At 33.8% G+C, this 18,365-nt stretch overlaps 1 protein-coding gene across 6 annotated transcripts in view; it reads right to left on the reverse strand.

Moving 5' to 3' along the window:
• TMCC1 (transmembrane and coiled-coil domain family 1) overlaps window positions 1-18,365 on the reverse strand; it is a 185,180-nt gene that overhangs the window by 86,681 nt on the left and 80,134 nt on the right. Inside the window, exon 1 of one of the 6 annotated variants that reach the window (XM_039886813.1) lies at window positions 10,266-11,745. The exons of the other annotated variants lie outside the window; for them this stretch is intronic. Within the exon in view, the coding sequence (XP_039742747.1) occupies window positions 10,266-10,304 (39 nt within the window). The 5' untranslated portion in view covers window positions 10,305-11,745. Of the gene's footprint in view, window positions 1-10,265; window positions 11,746-18,365 lie in introns of those variants that run through there. 6 annotated transcript variants of the gene reach the window in all.

Genomic DNA, 18,365 nt, shown 5'->3' on the forward strand with positions numbered 1-18,365 from the left:
CCTGGCAGAGGGCAAAGGTTCTGAGGGAAGACTATGCATGGTATGTTCCAAGAACATTAAGGGGGTCGGTATGGCTGGAACAGAATGAGCAAGGGAAGAACAGCATATAAGGTCAGAAGAGTTAATGGAGAAACCGAATACAGAGGGCCCTAAATACCATATAGAAGTGAGTGAAAAAGAACAGACACTAGAAGATAACAGGAATAACATCATCTGGCTTCAGTTTTAGCAGTATGACTTTCTCTATTGTGATAAGGATAAACTCTAGTGGGGCAAGAGTGGATGCTGGGTGACTAAAAGGTTAATGCAATAATACAAGTGAAAGAGAATGGTAGCGGAGACCAGAAATAGGCAAATTTTAGATTTAAAGTGGACCAAGAGGATCTGCTGATATACTGGAAATAAGAAAAAGGTATCAAAGATGACTCAAGGATTCTGGGCCTGAAGGATGGAGGTGCCATTAATTGAGAAGAGGAAAGAGAACCAGAGAGGGGAGAGGATACCAAAAACTTAGTTTTGGACATATTAAGTTTGAAATGTCCATTAGACATCCTACTGGAGATATCAAATAGGCAACTGAATAAACAGGTCTAGAGTTGAAAGGAAAGATCAGGACTGGGAACATACATTTGAGAATTGTCAACATATAGATGGTATCTAACGCCATAAGACTGGATGAAATCACCAAGAAAGTAGTAAATTGGACTAAGTCTAGGCTATAACAATATTAATTTAAAGGTCAGGAAAGAAGACAGATTAAACAACTAGTGAGGTGCAGGTAGTAGGGGACACAATGAGTGTGGTATCCTAAAGCCAAGTAAAGAAAGTGTTTCACTGAGGACAGAGTGACTCATATGCTAAATGTTGCTGAAAATCAAGATGAAAACTAAGAACTCATCATTGGATTTAGCAATATAGAGGACAATGGGGACTCTGGCAAAGCATATGTAGAGGAGTGGCTCAGGTAAAATTAGCAACAATCCCAAAGTGATGGCCTATATTTTCAAGTTTTCAAAGCTGTAGAATTAGAGTGGTACTTATAACAGTGTCTATCACTGCCTACTCCTTGACTCATGGGGAACTACTTTTACTGGAGTAGAAGGAATTAGAAAAAAGAGAAGGACATCTCTTAGGCATGTGCGCCAATATCTTTTCTATGATTTTCAGGTGATTGCTGAGTACTATTAGTTTATCATATGAGTTGTGGTTTGTTATTTCCTTTTCTGTTTTATCTGAAGCTAGACATAGGAAATATTGGAAGCTAGTGATACATAAAGAGCTTCCATATTTCAGCTAAAGCACGATTCCTGACAACTTTAATGGTAGAGGATGAAAAGTTGTTTAAACACTCAGCTAATGTAGAAACCAGAATAGGGAATTCCATTTAGACTGTCCCTTAAAATAAGCTATTTTATAGCAGCCTTTTGCCCTTCCCTTAACTTGAAAAACAGGCAAGGTGGCTCTCGAAGCCACTATATATATTTAAAACTTTACCTAGTCAAACACAAATGTGTTTTTGTTGTTAACGGCTGGGTTAAGTTTGTCAAACCTAGAGACAAGCTCAATTATTATGCACTATCCTCTTCAGATGTATATGAGTCCTGCTCAGTTTAGCAAGATTCTGAAAAATGTCAAATTCCCTAATAGTCTCTATATTACTTAAATATCTAATAACAAAGAAAGGAAATTTCACTAGGATGTTTCTAAGTAGTGATGTTTATGCAGGAGTCTACATAACAAAATCAATAGAGGAACAATTTTCTAAATCTCAAAGTAAGAAAAATACAGTCAGAAAACAGAAAACTTTCCAATAGTCACTACAGCTCTATCATTTGTGATCATTTTTTTTCCCACATGATATAGCACTTATTAAAGGTGGTAGGTTACCACTCCTTGACACAGAGCTTTATTTATGGGGTCAGGGGGACATCTACTTTCCAACATATATCTAAACAGAAAAACAGGAACAAAAGTCACTTTAGTGACCTTGACTATTTAAAAGTGCCTGATAGTTGTAAGATGTGGTCTGGATTATCACCTTATATTTGTTTTAAATACCATTCCAAATATATTCGCATCCATTGTTTACACGTTTCTATGGGATGATAATAATAAATATCATTATTCCATTTTAAGATTCAGGAACTGAAGCACAGAGAAATATCTGTCTAAAATCACAAAGAATAGAAAAACTCTGGTTTTCTACTTCTGGGCTCTTGTTATCATATCAAAAAGATTAATTTAGAAATGTGGATATCTATAATTTAAGAACCGGAGTGAGATTTCCAATTTATTGTCATTTCTGATTTTTAGACTTGTATGATATCTGGGAAAGAAGATAATATTAGCAGAGATTCAACAAATACTTATTTGGTGTCTACTACGTGGCAAGTTTTATCACATATGCGATCACTCTGCAGCAAAAGGGAGGCTAGAAGTAACCTGAAGTGGGGATGGTAATGGTAGTACGGGAACAGATGGAAGAAAGTAGACAAGGAAGCTAGCCTCTTTTTGATTATCCTTTATACTCAAATTCATTCATGAAACAAATATTTATTTAGCACTTATCAGGTACCAGACACTATTCTAAGTTCCTATATATAGAAGTAAACAAAACAGATAAATGTCCTTACCATAAAGTTTACAGGGTGCGGGGGAAGGGGACAAAAATAAGAAAAATGATAAATATATTAGAGAGGGAAGAAAAAAAGAAACTGAAAAGAGAAATAAGAAATATTGGGGGGAAAGTGTGTGTGTGTGTAGGGAGTGGTTTCACCATTTTAAGGAACAGTCAGTCAGAGCCTTGCTGAAAAAAGACCTCTGAGTTGAGACTTCAAGGATATATGAGAGTCATCCATGCAGATACCTAGGGAAAAAAGCCTAACAGGCAGAAGAAAGAAGTGCAAAAGACCAGAAGCAGGACTGTGATACATTTGAAAAACAGCAAGGAAGGGTTATAGTTGAAGTGGTATGAGTAAAAGAAAGTAAGAAATGAAATAGATATTTATCTTTATATACAACCTATTAACTCCATTTACTATGTTCTAACTTGTCTCCAAGTTAGAATACACATAGAATTTATATTATACGCTCTAAACTTTGAGTTTCAGTGGTTAGATGTCATCTGAATACAGTGATCAATAATATTATTTCTTAAGATTCAAAACTCAAATTATCATTCACCAGTAGATACTGAATAGACTGGGTCAGATTTCCAATTGTGTTCATAGAGAATATGTTAAATTGGGACCAATCTTTACGGCTAGTTTCCTAAAACCTCAACACACACTGCACCTAAAAGAGAATGGGCAGTTATATTCAGGTATTTCATCATTTTAATGTCTATCTTCAAATGATTAGAAGACAGGGAAACAATGTTAGACAGGCATGCTAAGACTTTTCAGTCAAAATTCCATATACTAAGCGGTAATATTAAAAGAACCCACATATATTATCTAGAAGAGAGTTTCCTGGATTTACCCCTGTCCACAGAAGTTAAGGCATTTAGTTTGACAACTCATCACCTTTTTAACTTACCCACAGAAAATACAAACTCTTACTTTAGATTTTTGAAAAGATGTTCATATTAGAACTCCCTAAATATAACATATGTGACATGCCTCTCCCTCTCAACAAAATCTTATCTGGTGATCCTCCCCCTTCCTGGAATATCTTTCTCCTGACCTCCCCATCTACCTATATCAGAGATTTGCAAAGGAAAGGGTTCCTCCCAGAGTATGCATCAGATTGGTGAAGGGTTTTTCAATTCAACCCCCACAAATTACTACTATCTCGAGCTTAAGTCACATTTTTGCCGTATGTTGGAGGTATCAGGGGAAGGGAAAGTTGAGAACCACTGATCCAAATCCTTCAGGTACAGCTAAAACTCTACTTCCTCTACAGGGCTTTTCAAGCCCATTTCAGGTTCAAAGGAAGAGGTAATTCCCTTTTTGAAATGTATATTACTTATTATTAATTTTGTAAAAATGAAAAGCTTGTTTACCTACATTATATTCTCAGCTGACAAACTTTTCCTTAAGAGGAAAGCTTTTTGTCTAAGAAAAAGGACTTGAGTTCCAATATAGCATCACGTGAAGAAAAATTTGTTATGTATAAATTTCCATTGAGAGGAATGTCTGTTTTCATAAAGAAATTTCAAATTTTCTCCTGAAGAGGAGGAGGTAGAAGAAAGGTGTATCTTCTCATTACCTGGATTCTAACATGTAAGTGCATGAATTGATCATGCACTTACATGTTAGAATCCAGGTAATGAGAAGATACACCTTGTTTATATTTACTACCTTTGGGTTTTAGATACTGCTGGCTTTAAGATGTATTCTTCTCAAACAGTAAATTTTCAGTAAAGACAGACATAGTGATCTGATTCTTATAAAACATTTGATGGAACAGACTGAGATTTAATAAAGACTGTATGTGCTACCACAAGACAAGTTCCATCTGCATTGTATTCTTCTTATTCAACATGTTTTGCAAGATTCTGTCACAGGTCCATGTATATATAGCAGAGGTTAAGTCCTAACTAACCCTAGGGTGTCTGAAAGGGCAAATTCTTTTCATTTTCTCATGTAAGCCAAAATGATTAAGAACAAATAAGAATATTTCATATTATTACATGCAGCTTCTGTATATAGATATAACAAGTGTTCCTGCCTTTACACACCATTCTCAAAATGTGCTTTTGGTGTAGTATTGTTTACTACATTTAAAGAATTTTTAAAGGATTAGTAATTCTACACTACAAACTCATGTGTTACATACATACAGAGGTTATCTTCAATCTGTGAATAACATGGATAGTTGGGATAAAGTACTAAGCCCAGAAGAATATAATCTTTTAATCATTAACCTTTAAGTAAACTATTGGCAATGATTTTCACTGAAGAATAATGAGCCTGACATGCATTTCTACACTGTGAACTTTTAACATATTTGACTAGGGCTATTATTTAAGAAACTGTACATACATGGTAAGTAGTTTTAAAGGGCAAGTCTCCCGCCTACTCACAAACCAAGTCTCCCAGATCCTCTTCCCAGAGGCAATCGCTATTACCTATCCAAAGATAGCCTATATGTTTTATAAAAGGAGTGGGGGCGGGTATGTGAGTGTATTTCAAAGACCAGTTTTAAAAAACAATCACTTCTTTTCAAAAATACTTACAAAATGACAAAATAATGAAAATACCATCACCTTAAATTCTTAAATTAATATAGTCCTTTATAGTTTCAAGGCACTTTGAAGTATATAAGATCGCTGATTTTCAACGGCACTTCGTAAACATATTCCAACTTCAAAGAATCATCTAACTGAACCATTTAATAAAGTCATCTCTCCCAAGAAAATGATACTCAACACCAAATGAGAGTTGTGTACTTAAAAAACAAAAAAGCAACACACTTTCGAGGAAATTTGACAATCTTCTCTAAGTAGTGTGTTCCATTCTCTAAGATCTAGTCAATAACCTTTTATTATTTTTTAAATTTAAACTGGCATCTGTATCATGAAAATATTTGTTATAATACACATATTTCTAAATTAGTTTCTCTATTTTAACCAATTATTGCCAACAAATTTAAATAGGAAAGTCATTCTCTATTCCTTACCTATTTCTACCACATCTACAATATATGGAAATTGATCTTACTAAGAATCTCATTTCATAGAACAGAAGAGCATCATCAACCTTCCCATTTTAGTTAGGTAATACCATCAGAATGGTCCTATAATGCTGATGACACTACCTGAATTAAGCCTCCTAAAAGTGGGTTAATGATTAACAGGAAGATGTAACATTTAACTGCTAGCAAAATATAAACATTTTATTTCCAAATATGAAGCTAGTCAATGTCTGAATTAACTTAGAGAAAGTTAATTAAATAAAAATAGCATAAAAGAGAGATGTTTTATGCATTTTTATTACTCAAAAGTACCCATCCAATACTGACTCCCTTGCCTATGTATTCAAGTTAATTATATATTATACTTCTTCATGGTATCCATATAGTACTTATCATTAAAAGGATTCAAAATACTTTTTTAAAAATTGTGGTAAAGTATACATAAAATGTACCATTTTAGCCATCAAAATACTTTTAAAAGACCCAATTTAATTTCCTTAAGATAGAAATGAGATAGCCCTATTCCTTTTACTAATAAGAATATATTCACAGAAAGATTAAGTTAGTCATGTATATTATCACAGGTCATAAACCCAAAAGAAATCAGGTAGAAATTCAAAGGAAACTACTTTTGAAAAAAGTTTCTTTAAAAATTCAAAATATGATGAACACATCTCTAAATCTTAAGTTTCTTAAGCTGATACCAAACTGCTACCAAATAACAAGACACTATCAAATGTAGAAAGGACAAGAATAACATTTTTTATATAAAAATATTTTCAAGTGCTCTAGAAGTCTAGATTAAATAATTTCAATAAATCAACAGCAGAACTGGTGGGGGGAGGAGGGTTGATCACAACTTCCATTTCTTGGCTATTAATCTTTTCACAGGTCATCTCGGGATATATGAGTATGATTTTTTATCTTCCATGATTTTCTACAGTATAAAAATTGTAATATAGCAAAAAATGGGTAGAAAAGAAAATGTAGATGATTGAAAAATAATCAAATCATCATTGATTTGCTGTTATTTTAATAGAAAGTGGATTCTGTGTGGTTATACCTGTTCTGAAGAAAGTCTCTCATGAAAACATGAAAATAAATGTGAACCGCAAACTGAGGTAACTACTCAGTTCCATTTCTGGAAAAATTAAAGTTCAAGCAATTATCTTAAAACAAATTGTTTAGCATTTCTCTAGTTTTAGAAAGGTCAAAATATATGTTCCTATTTTCTTGCATACATTAACAAATGAAGGATAAACAAGAAACTGGTCACCGGTGGAGGGAGGGATAGGAATTAGTTGAAAAGACATGGTTGGAAGCAAGATTTCAGTTATATAATTTTTAATTTTGAACTATGGAAATTATCATCATTCAAAAGCAAAATGAGTGTATTATTTTAATGAAATAATCTTAAAACCATTTTTTCAAAACCTCATTTTTCATCATACCTTCTAAAAGGAAAAGAAGGAAAAAACTAATTTTCCATTAGCCATTTAAAGATTTGGGGGCGGGGGGAGAAGAGCTAGATAGAGTGAGTAAAGACAAGACTTTCTGAATGTCTAACTCTATATTTCATCCCTTAAACATTATTATAGAAACTTAAATTTTTCTCCTTAATAGAAGTTTTTTAAAAAGCAGTACAATTTTAAAGTTTCTTATAAATGCATGCAACTAAGTTTCAACCAAATTTAATATGGCTTTTTAAATCAATCATCTTATTCTAATCTATGTGTCTCTAGCCAAAGCAAACAACTTTAATTGTGGAAAACACTAAGTCTGACTTATAAATTTAAACCCTACCAGATACTAATTTCAGCTCTCTGGGAAAAGGATGCTCTAAGGAAGTTACCAAAGTTATTTACTATACTGTTTTCCATAAGCATGGATAAACTTATGGAGCAATATCAGAGATCATGATAGAATGATTAATACACCATAAGTTTTTCAAGGCAATTGGTATGGGGAAACAAAATGAGTTTAGAGTTAGACCTGTTGGAACGTGACTCTACCACCTGCTCATCATTGAGCAAAAGACTTAATTCCTTGGAACCTGTTTCTTTAATGACAAAATGAAGCTGATACCACCTAACCTGAAAGATCATCAGAAGAATTAAATGAAATGTCCACATTGTCAGGTTTCAGACTATTTTGGCTAGCTCACTCAAGCAGAGGACTTAGGGCAAGAAGAAAAAGCTTTCCTTAGTGAATATTTTTTAAAGTCACATGTGATAAAATGATAAAGGAAGAAAATAATCTAAAATGGCAAGGAAAAGAGAACTTTTCTGAGAGTCAGGTAACTGTGATCTGGTCAAAAAGAATAGCATTTATCTTTAAAAATGAAAGTTTTTACTTCATCTATTTCAATTTCTTAATCTATTTCTTGTTTTTTAGTTTACTTGCGAACATCCAATAGCCTAGAAGAATAATTTGCATAGGGAAACTATCTAGTGTCACTTAAACTTAAGACAAAAAGCATCCAATTTAGACATTAGGTCTAAAATCACTAAAAATATTTATAAATATTTCTTTCAAAAAATTTCCAATAGAATTAAAAATGATCACTTGAGTACTTCTTTTTGTCAAAATATGCACGTGCTTTTTGAAATATGAGATCTCCTTAAGACCACTCTATACTTGTGGAACATTATTTTTTATTGGCAAAAATACTTGTTATTAAAGTTGGGACCACATGAAATTGCCATTGTTCAACTGTTACTGACTTACAAAAAAACCATTTCACTTTGAGTGTTCAATGTGTGCCAGAAATATCATAAACTGGGATACAACAGGTCCTCTGTTCTCAGGCAACATATGGATTTAGCTGAAAAGAACAGAATAGAGGCATAGCACATTCACTGCAATTAAAAAAAACTTAATGACATAACTATTCAGTTTCTCCCTCATTTTACAGTGCCATACTGACCAAAACAAGAATATTATTTTTTAATTCATTACTAAACATATACTATGTTAAGGGCATTTAATAAGAAAACAAATTTTCTTAGATTTGGTCCTGTCCATCTAGTATAGGACCCAGAAACCACCTTAAAATGGAGGAGAGGGATATTAGAAAAAAAAAATTTATAGAGTTTTCCACTTTGTTTTTATATAATATACCTTTTATTTTTTCATGTTACAATGAAGATGTGCTCCTAATTCCCCAAAAAGTTTCTTTTCTATAAACACAGTCATATATGTAGTATAGAATGAAAACAGTAGTTTAAGTTCAAAAAATAATTGGGAGAGAAATATTCGTAGCAAAATACCTAGAATGATGTTATTTTCTAATTAGAAAATTATCACCTGGCTCTCAAATATTTCAGATACTCTTGTGCAGAAATGTCACAATCTATACATCTGCTTTTTAAATGTACTAACATATTTAAAAATACATGAACTAGAGATTGTTGAAGGAGAAACAAAAATTATTTTTATTGTTTAGGAGAAATTTGAGGGCCTCCTATCATCCTTCCTCCTCACCTAGAAAGGGAAGAAGGAAAGCAAGAGAAATTTATTTAAATCTGGAGACCCCAGATAAAAGGTGAGATCTGACATGGAGATGGAGGCAAGAGCTTTGTTCATTTTCGCTTAAGTGCACACATTCTACAATGAGGTCACCTGTGAAGAACTAATGGTTTTCCCCTCAAGATAATAACACATTTCAAGATTTAACAACTCTGACTAACAACCAAAGAAGTGAAGAATGCCAACTGATTTACTATTTGTTTAAGCTTCTGTCTACAAGGAATGAACTGTGACACAATTTAGCAACCAAATGCTACATTTTTAAAACAGAGCTTTTAAAGAACAAAATGACTTTTGGAATAAAGTTCAGTTCTCAGCACACCTTTTCCCAAATTAGTTTCTGCACTTGCTAAAAAGAGAGTTCAAAGACAGTCAAGAGAAGGCTGGCCATTGCCAGGGCTGATTCATAAAATAAGTCGCCTCTCTTCAAAAAGGACTTCACTTTTTTAAAAATTTTGTCTGATTTTCTTAGATTAAAAGAATTCCCTCCCCCTAAAAAAAAAACAACTGCATACAGGAAACCTATTTATCAAGCAGAACTCTGTAAAAATTGATTTGGGAGCCTCTGGTGACTGCTTTTCATATACTCCTTCATTAAGTATGCAAGTTTAACACAGCTGCTCATTTTAACATTTTCATGCAGGTCTTGTTTATTAAACTATTTTATGGTAGTTTTCCCCAGTTTAATACTTAATAAATTTTGTAAGAAAGCACTGATTCCACAGTCCAATAAGGTTTTCTCATCTTGATCAACAAGCTGTTAGATTAACTGCTAATTAAATATGCACTTTTTACTCACTATTCTCTCTTTCAAGCATACCCTCTGGAAATTCTATCTGAGATGAAAACTACAACTTCCTCCATATTCACAGATGACAGTTATAGTTTTAGGGGAACAAAACCTGGGGTTGCCAGCACAGTGAGCCTTAAACCTTTGTGTCTGTCAGAGGAAAGAACAAAAGGCAACGCTTCCTTCCCCAGCCCCTCCTTAGTGCCTGAGGGAAGGCAGGCTTGACAGAACAGTTCTAGAGAAAAAGGAAGCCCTGCGAAGCTAGTGAGTTTCCCTTAAACATACACACAAGGCTACCCAAGCTACCCACCTTGGATAGCTGCCTCCTGAGGTTAAAGCGCTGGACCATGGTCACCCTGAGTAATCTTCAGACAAAGCAATCCACGAAGGACGGACTTTTTAAAAAACAGCTTCTTGGAAAAGTCTGTGGCAAAACATTTTGAAGACTGTCACAGAAGTCCAAAGAATTTCCCTGGGAGTCTTAGCAAACTTGGAACCACTTCATTGTTCTATCGGGAGACACTGCAAAGCCTACGTCGGAGAGGGTGGGTGGACCAATGCAGGGAGAGGCAGAATCCTGGAGCAGCTTCGCCCAGTGCCAAGCTCTGCTAGCACTTCCTGTGAGTCAGCCGTGAGGGGTCCAGACAGAAGGACCACCCCTTCCCTTTCCAACAAACCATTAGCCCAGGATGCCGCTGTGGTGAAACTAGAGACTCCAGGGACGATGGACCTGATGTTCTGGGCTGTGTGGGAGGAGGAGTGGCACACCCGGGTCTGAAAGCTTCTGCCTCTAGTAGAAAACTGGCAACTGCAGCAATTCCTCCCATCCAGAAGTCCTGTCAGTACAGGGGAGCCTCCAGCAAATAGCAACACCCCTTCTCAATCTCCACCTCTGGTAATCTGCTGGGTAAAATGGTGTGAATGAAAGGACGTGGCAAATAGCCTCCGAATGTACCAGCTCTGCTCAGAGAAGGAAACTCCTCCCAGCTGGGCTCGGCAGCTGTCCGGCTTTGTCTATGGTAATTGGCCAAGCCTTTCCTCTTATTCACAGGGAGGGGTCCCACCCTGGGAAAGAATGTCAGGTGCAGAGAGGCATACTCCAAGGGTGACTTCAACTTTGTTAGCAAGTTCAACAAATTAAAGCTACCTCCTGGGGTGATGGTCCCCACACATTAGAACAATGTAACTTTTAAAAATCTACAGATGAAACAAAAGGAACTCAGGGTGAATTAATGCAGGTAAAAAGGTATGAAAAATGGTAATCATGAGAGTAGTTCCAAAAGTAAAAAAATACTTTGCTATCGTTTGCCAGTCTCTTCCTATGTGATTCTGCTTCCATACAACTAATGTAAGGATAAAGCTTCATTTAATGAAACTTTCCACTCGACATGCTTCTCTCTGAATTGTTCATTACTTCTTAACGAATTTAATAACTTAACCAGGGCAGAACTTGTTGGCATTTATTAATTTTTCCCTGCTCCAGTGACTCTCAATTCCCTGTAAACATGATTATGTCTTATGCTGCATACAGCCTTTGGAGGAATGAACTTACCATGTACAGTCAGTCACTGTTAGGCATTTCACATCTATTATCTCAGTGATTTTGCAAATGACCCTGTGAAACTTGTATTAATATCCTTACTGTTCAGATAAGTAAAGCAGGAATCTTCTCTAAAACCCCAATATTATTATGAGTAAACCATATAGTGTTACTATATTTTTTTCTTCAGGTAAGAAAAGGGAAAAAGGAATTTAAAATGAAAAGTAGATATTTATGCAATGGTTATTCTCAACTATGTTCATATCACACACTACTGGTTTCGAATTATCACCAACTATGATGTACAATTTTTAAAAATTCACCTAAAATGACACACACATATTTCATACTACTTCAGGAAGAGCAGAAAAGATATACCAAAATAACAGGATGCCAAGGCACCAAAAAATTATTCTAATCAAAATGTATATATAAAATTTTTATTCCAAAAACCTTAAATGGAAAAAGGTTGAACATATATAAGTAAACTTTTTGTGAACTTCTAAAGCTAAAAAAATCTTTTAGATCAACAACTATGACTGAAAGTGATGTCTCCTTCACATCTAAGTTCAGACTATGCGATGTAACCTAATATTTAATCAATTGAAACTTAATTCCAGCTGAAAAGTAGGTTGACAGAGAATCTGTGTGTGTGCGTGTGTGCGTGTGTGTGTGTGTGTGCGTGTGTGTTTTAACAGGAAAAGTACCTCAATTTTTCTCCTATACAGAATGAAACCAAGGACTCAGAAAACTTTTCTTGGGAATACAGGAAAAATTAATGAGACGCCAGTGTGGAAATAATGAAATTCTTTAAAGAAAGACATACTGTTCTTAAACATAAACATGGGATGCTTCTGATATAAGCAAGTAGAATCCTGGATCATTGCTATAAGGCTCTTTCTAACTTCACTTCACCAACCCCACCCCCCAAAAAAGAGGAAGATAAAAGGAATCAAAAATGTCAGAAGTCTACAGACCCAGGTACACATTAAATATCAATCATGAACTGAACAGAGTATAAATCTTCAAAGTTCCAAATATACATAAAAAGACATGGATTAAATAGATGATGTCTTTTTTCTAGAAGGAACTTACTCATTTTTTGCCTATTAAAATAAAGATAAAACTCTAATTGTTTAAATGATACAAAACCTATTAAAATCATTTGAGTGCTTGATTGCAACTAATTCCTTGATTAAAAGATAAAAAATTGAAAAAAATCTTCTTTTCCCCATTTTGAGGAATCTGGCAGCTTTTTGTATGAAAATTGCAGACCAAGATCAAAGGTTACAAAAGAATAGCAGGAAAGATAGAAAGCATAACCTAGAGCAAAATCAATAGCTCTGCAATCATTCTATTATATAACTCTAGGACCCAAATAAACAATGTCATTTTCAGTAGTCTGAACTGAAAATCCCCAACTTTTTATATTCTGTGAGAAGGCAGACAACAACAGTCCATGTGGTTCTTATCCTTTTGGATCATGCACTCTTTGTAAATCTGTTAAAAGCTGTGGACTCAGTCACTAGAGTGAAATACATGAAACACATGAATAGATAGACATACACAGTATTTTTGATACAATTCCAAATGATCCATGGATTCCCCTAAAGCTCATCTATAGACCCCATATTAAGAACCTTGTCTCCATCATAACTAAAGAGCTCAACGTCAATCACTAAGTGGTCTCATCTTCTTTCCATCATATAACAGTACTTAGTAAAGATGAAAAACAGAAAAAAAAAGCCCATCTTTGACATGTTGGCCCCAGTCCCCAATACATTTTTTTTACTTGTATGTAAAATAATAATCTACTTCCAAAGCCACAAAATGGTCTTTATGGAATGGTCTTTTAAGTTTAATTTTTCTTCATTACGTAAAAAAAAAAAAAAATTTATTGTCCTAGTTTTATCCATCATATGTGACATTAATACTTTACCTTACTGTATATGTTCCTGCAAATATACAAACACATACATGTTTGTTTGTTTTACAAAACTAGGATTATGCTGTTTTCTGGTTTGCTTTGCCACTAAAAAAATACATCACAAATACCTTGGATGAATACTTATGAAATTTAAACAGTCGTCTCAATTTAGCTGGTTTCTATATTCAAAACTCCCTTTGTACCAGTTTCATTCTTAAAATTTGTCTGTAAACACATTTTTTAAAGAAACTGATATTAAAGTTTTGTATTATTGAATATCATGTACTACAAACTATACTTTTACAGAGAAGGAAAAGAAAAGTTTAAATAGGTTTTCAAACTTCCCTTGAAGCAAAGAGTGGGTATTTGAGTCAGGACTAGAATCCCAAATCAGATTTCACTACATTGCTTTTTCTACTACATCATGCTTCTTCCTATTTTTAATAATTTAAAATGCTCTAAAAAAATACACTACACTTAAGATACTAAGGTAAATTTTTTGGTAAATTTAATAATTATTCCATTCTAAAAACTTGAACCTTTATACTTCAACTTATGAGTGACTTTCCCTTCAGCCTGGCACATCTGAAGTAGTAATATGCTTGTAGTTCCTCCCTTATCTTTTTGGTATCCAGTCTTTTAACAAAGTTATATTAAATAAATCTTATTGTTCAAATACCACTGTGAGTTTTAACCAGCTTCCAGTCTTGTAACAGAGTTATATTAAATAAATCTTATTGTTCAAATATCACTGTGGGTGATAACCCAACAGAAGTAACTGTGCCGTGCTAGCTACCAGTCAATCAATAAAACTATAAATCTTTAACCTTCAATAGTCTTTCGTTATGCAACACCACATCATTTCAGAAAGCCTCCTTTCATTCATGCTAAACAAGCATTTAAGACATCAGACACTCAGTATGGAACGAAATATTCCCTTCACATAAGGATGTCACAATCTACTAAGGAAATAGAAAACTTAAACAGCTGTCATTAATGTGGCAAATGCTATAATAGCAGGGACAGTAGTGGCACACAGGAGGGAGTAAATGAACTTTAAGTCTTAAAGGTGGAGTCTTTAACGTTGAATACAAATTCTGCAAATGATCAAAAACACGGACAGGCATTCCATGCAGTGGAAAAAACACAAATTAAAAACACAGAGGTGTGAATCAAGTGGTAAGTAAAATTGTTCTTCCATGCCAACGAAGAAACATGTTATAAACTTAGAGTGTTCAGAATATTATTTTGTTTGTGAATGGGAATGTAGATTGTAACAAAATTCATTCATTCCTTCTTTCTAAATTTCACCTGTTTGTTAACCAGTTTTTCTTTAACCTGCCCAAATGGGAATAACCCATCATTTATAAATAATAATGTGATAGGTTCTCTCTTTACAGAAGTTATGATTCTTTCAAAGCAAAGAGGGAGGAAATCTATTTTCAAAAAGTTTAGTAAATACTGCTGCCAGTTTCAGGATTCCCTGTGGTAATTCAAGCCCCTTAAATGATATGAGATTTCTGTCTTGAAAAAATGAATTTCTTTTGGGAATGCCACAACAGATACCACATTTTATTTACCTAAGATGAAGTAATTTGTGTAGTTATTTACAAAACTCTAAGCTACTGTCAATATAAATACCCCTGAAAATAGTACAATTTACTTAGAAGTTAAAAGTTGTTGATCAAAAAATTTGAATACTTCATTGTATTCAGTTTCATAACTAACTCATTTTCATTTTGATGGCCGATTTAAAGAGCAGCCAATTATGTCAAATAATATTTTGGTAAACTGGGCATAGCTTTTTAAAATATGCTAAATTAAGGTTGCCTCCTTTTATATCAGCAATGTTTTCAGGTTTGCATTAATATCCCCCCAAAAAACTCATGCCATCCATCACCTGAAGTGAATACATATGAGAGAGAGAAGCAAAGAGAGGAGATGGGAGTTTATTATGTGCCTACTAAGTGCCTAACAACTAACATGATATATATGAAATATTTAAACATTATAAAATCAAGTCCTTAAAATAGTTTACAAAGTGTTTCATGTGCTGGTCCCTGCTTTCCCTCTCTAGACACCTCACACTACTTTCACTTAACTCCAAATCTCAGCTTAGACTTCTATTTCTTTAAGAAAGCCTTCTCTTATCAACCCTGGCTAACTCCTTTCTCCACCTTACTAACTGATTCTTCCTCACTAAACTATATTTTATTTTCCTTGTCTGCATCCCCCTCATCAAAACATAAGTTACTTAGGGGCAGGGACCTAATATGCTCATAATGATATTCTGGCACCTACTAGGCCCTTAGTTTTTGAATGAATGGCTTAAACACATAAGACAGTGCTTGATGGCTCTATAAAACTTTAAAAAGTTTCTAAGACATTCTGGATTTCCTTCCCTCTCAACCATCTCCCACAAATTCCCTGATCTTTCCACTTAATTAAATTCTAATTGTTCTTCTATTCCATTTTGTAAGAATTTGAAATATTTGTCAATTATTTATCTCCATTTATAAATGACTCATATAATTTAACATTTTCCAATAAAATGATTCCTATAAAAACTCAGAAAATAGAGTAAAATATAAAGAATAAGAAAATTTGTTAATAATAACACCATATAGAAGAAACCACTACTAGTGTTTTAGTAAATTTTCACCTGAGATTTTTCTTTACTTTTAACTACATAAGCGATTTATGAATGCTTAATTATTATTGTAACCACTGTTATCAGTTTGTCCTTCCTTTACTATGGATTTATATACAATTTACTTATAAAAGTATGCAGTATTATCAGTAAGCTAACTTGGTTTGTTTTTAATCCAACTAATACACATATTATTCGAAACTTCCTTTGTTATGGTTTGAATGTTTGTGTCCCTCCAAATTTCATATGTTGAAATTTTAAATCTCAGTGTGATGGGATTAGTGCTCTTGGTAAAAGAGAACCCACAAAGCTCCCTAGCTCTTTCTAACATATAATAAGAAGTCTACAGCCCCAAAAGGGCCCTCACCCAACTATACTGGCACCTTGATCTCGAACTTCAGCTTCCAGAACTGTGAAAAATAAATTCTGTGTATTATAAACTACCAATTTGTGGCATTTTATTATAGCAGTCCAAACGAAGATAACTTTTTTTTTTAACAATTTCAACAATTTACTTAGAAAATTTTGTCAGTAGATATGGGTCTCCACTATTTAACTGCTGCACAGTAATTTTCAGTATAGATAGAACAGTTAGCCATTTTCTTGTTGATTATTTATATTATTTCTACATTTCTGCTACTACAAACAATACTACCTATACATGCCTACTTTTAGATGTGTGATTTTTTTTTTTTTCTCCAGGATACAAGATATAATCCTACTACCCACTCAAGGTCCAGCCCAAACTCACTTACTTTAGAAGCTGGCCCTGTTCATGTCAGTTCACTGTTATTTGTTTCTGCTTAACTCACAGTGATAGTTCTTGTACTTCTGTATTTGCTACTTAGGTCTTGTAGTGTTTCTTAGTTTTTCATGCATCAAGGCTGTTTTTCATCAAATTAAAAATGAGCACCTTGAAGGAGTACATCTTATATTTTCTGTATCCCAATTGCACAGTACCTTACACAGAGTAGACATTTAAATATTTGTGGAATGCCCTAAAAACCTTAAAAGAAAACATGCTCTTGTCTGATAGGACTGATATGTAACTATCCTATTACCTTATTTCTTTAGTTCGATATATAAGATTACATAATCTCTAACAATGGGTAAATCTAAAAAATAAGTTATTATTCAGCGTTAAAAAGAAATGAGCTATCAAGCCATGAAGACATGTGTAGGAACCTTAAATGTATATTACTAAGTAAAGAAGCCAGTCTGAAAAGGCTGAATATTCTAGGATTCTATCTAAATGACATTCTGGAAAAGGCAATACTATGAAGACAGTAAAAATTTTGATCAGTGGTTGCCAGGGGTGGAGGGTAGGAGGGAGGGTATGAATAACAGAGCACCAAGGATTTTTAAGGCAGTGAAAATACTCTGAATGATACTATAATGGTGGATACATGTCATTATACATTTGTCCAAATTCAAAGAATGCACAACACTAACGTAAACAAAAGGCTTTGGATGATTATAATGTGTCAACATAGGTTCATCAAATTGTGACAAATGTATCACTCTGGTGGGGGATGATAATAATGGGTGAGACTATACATATGTTGGGGCAGGTGGTATTATGGGGACTCTCTGTACATTCCTCTCGAATTTGCTATAAACCTGAAATTGCTCTAAAAAAGAAAGCTCTTTTTTAAAAATATAAATTGATTTAACTCATCAAAACACCTAAATGGGTTAAAAACAATGAACAACCCAAAAAGGAAATTAAGAAAACAATTCCATTAAAAGAGCATCAAAAACAATAAAATATTTAGGAATAAACCTAACCAAGGAGAAATAACTCGTATGCTGAAAACTACAAAACATCGCTGAAAGAAATTAAAGAACACACATTAAAAAGAAAGATATCATGTGTTCATGGACTAGAAGACTTAATATTGTTAATATGTCATACTACTCAAAACAATCTACAGATTCGACAAACTCCCTATCAAAATCCCAAGAGCATTTTTCACAGAAATAGAAAAATTCATCCTAAAATTCATATATAATCTCAATGGACTTCAAACAGCCAAAACAATTTTGAAAAAGAACAAAGTTGGAGGCCTCATGCTTCCTGATTTCGAAACATATTATGACATACCTACAGTAATCAAAACAGTGTGGTAAAGAACGCAATCAACAGAGCAAAAAGGCAACCTTTAGAATGGAAGAAAATATTTGCAAGTCATACATCTAATAAGGGGTTAATGTCCAAATATAAAAGGAACTACTATAATTCAACAACAAAAATCGACCTGATTTTAAAAATGGGCAAAGGACTTGATTAGAC

This window comes from Pteropus medius, unplaced genomic scaffold (genome assembly GCF_902729225.1).
Source record: "Pteropus medius unplaced genomic scaffold, Ma_sr-lr_union100, whole genome shotgun sequence".
Taxonomy (NCBI): Eukaryota; Metazoa; Chordata; class Mammalia; order Chiroptera; family Pteropodidae; genus Pteropus; species Pteropus medius.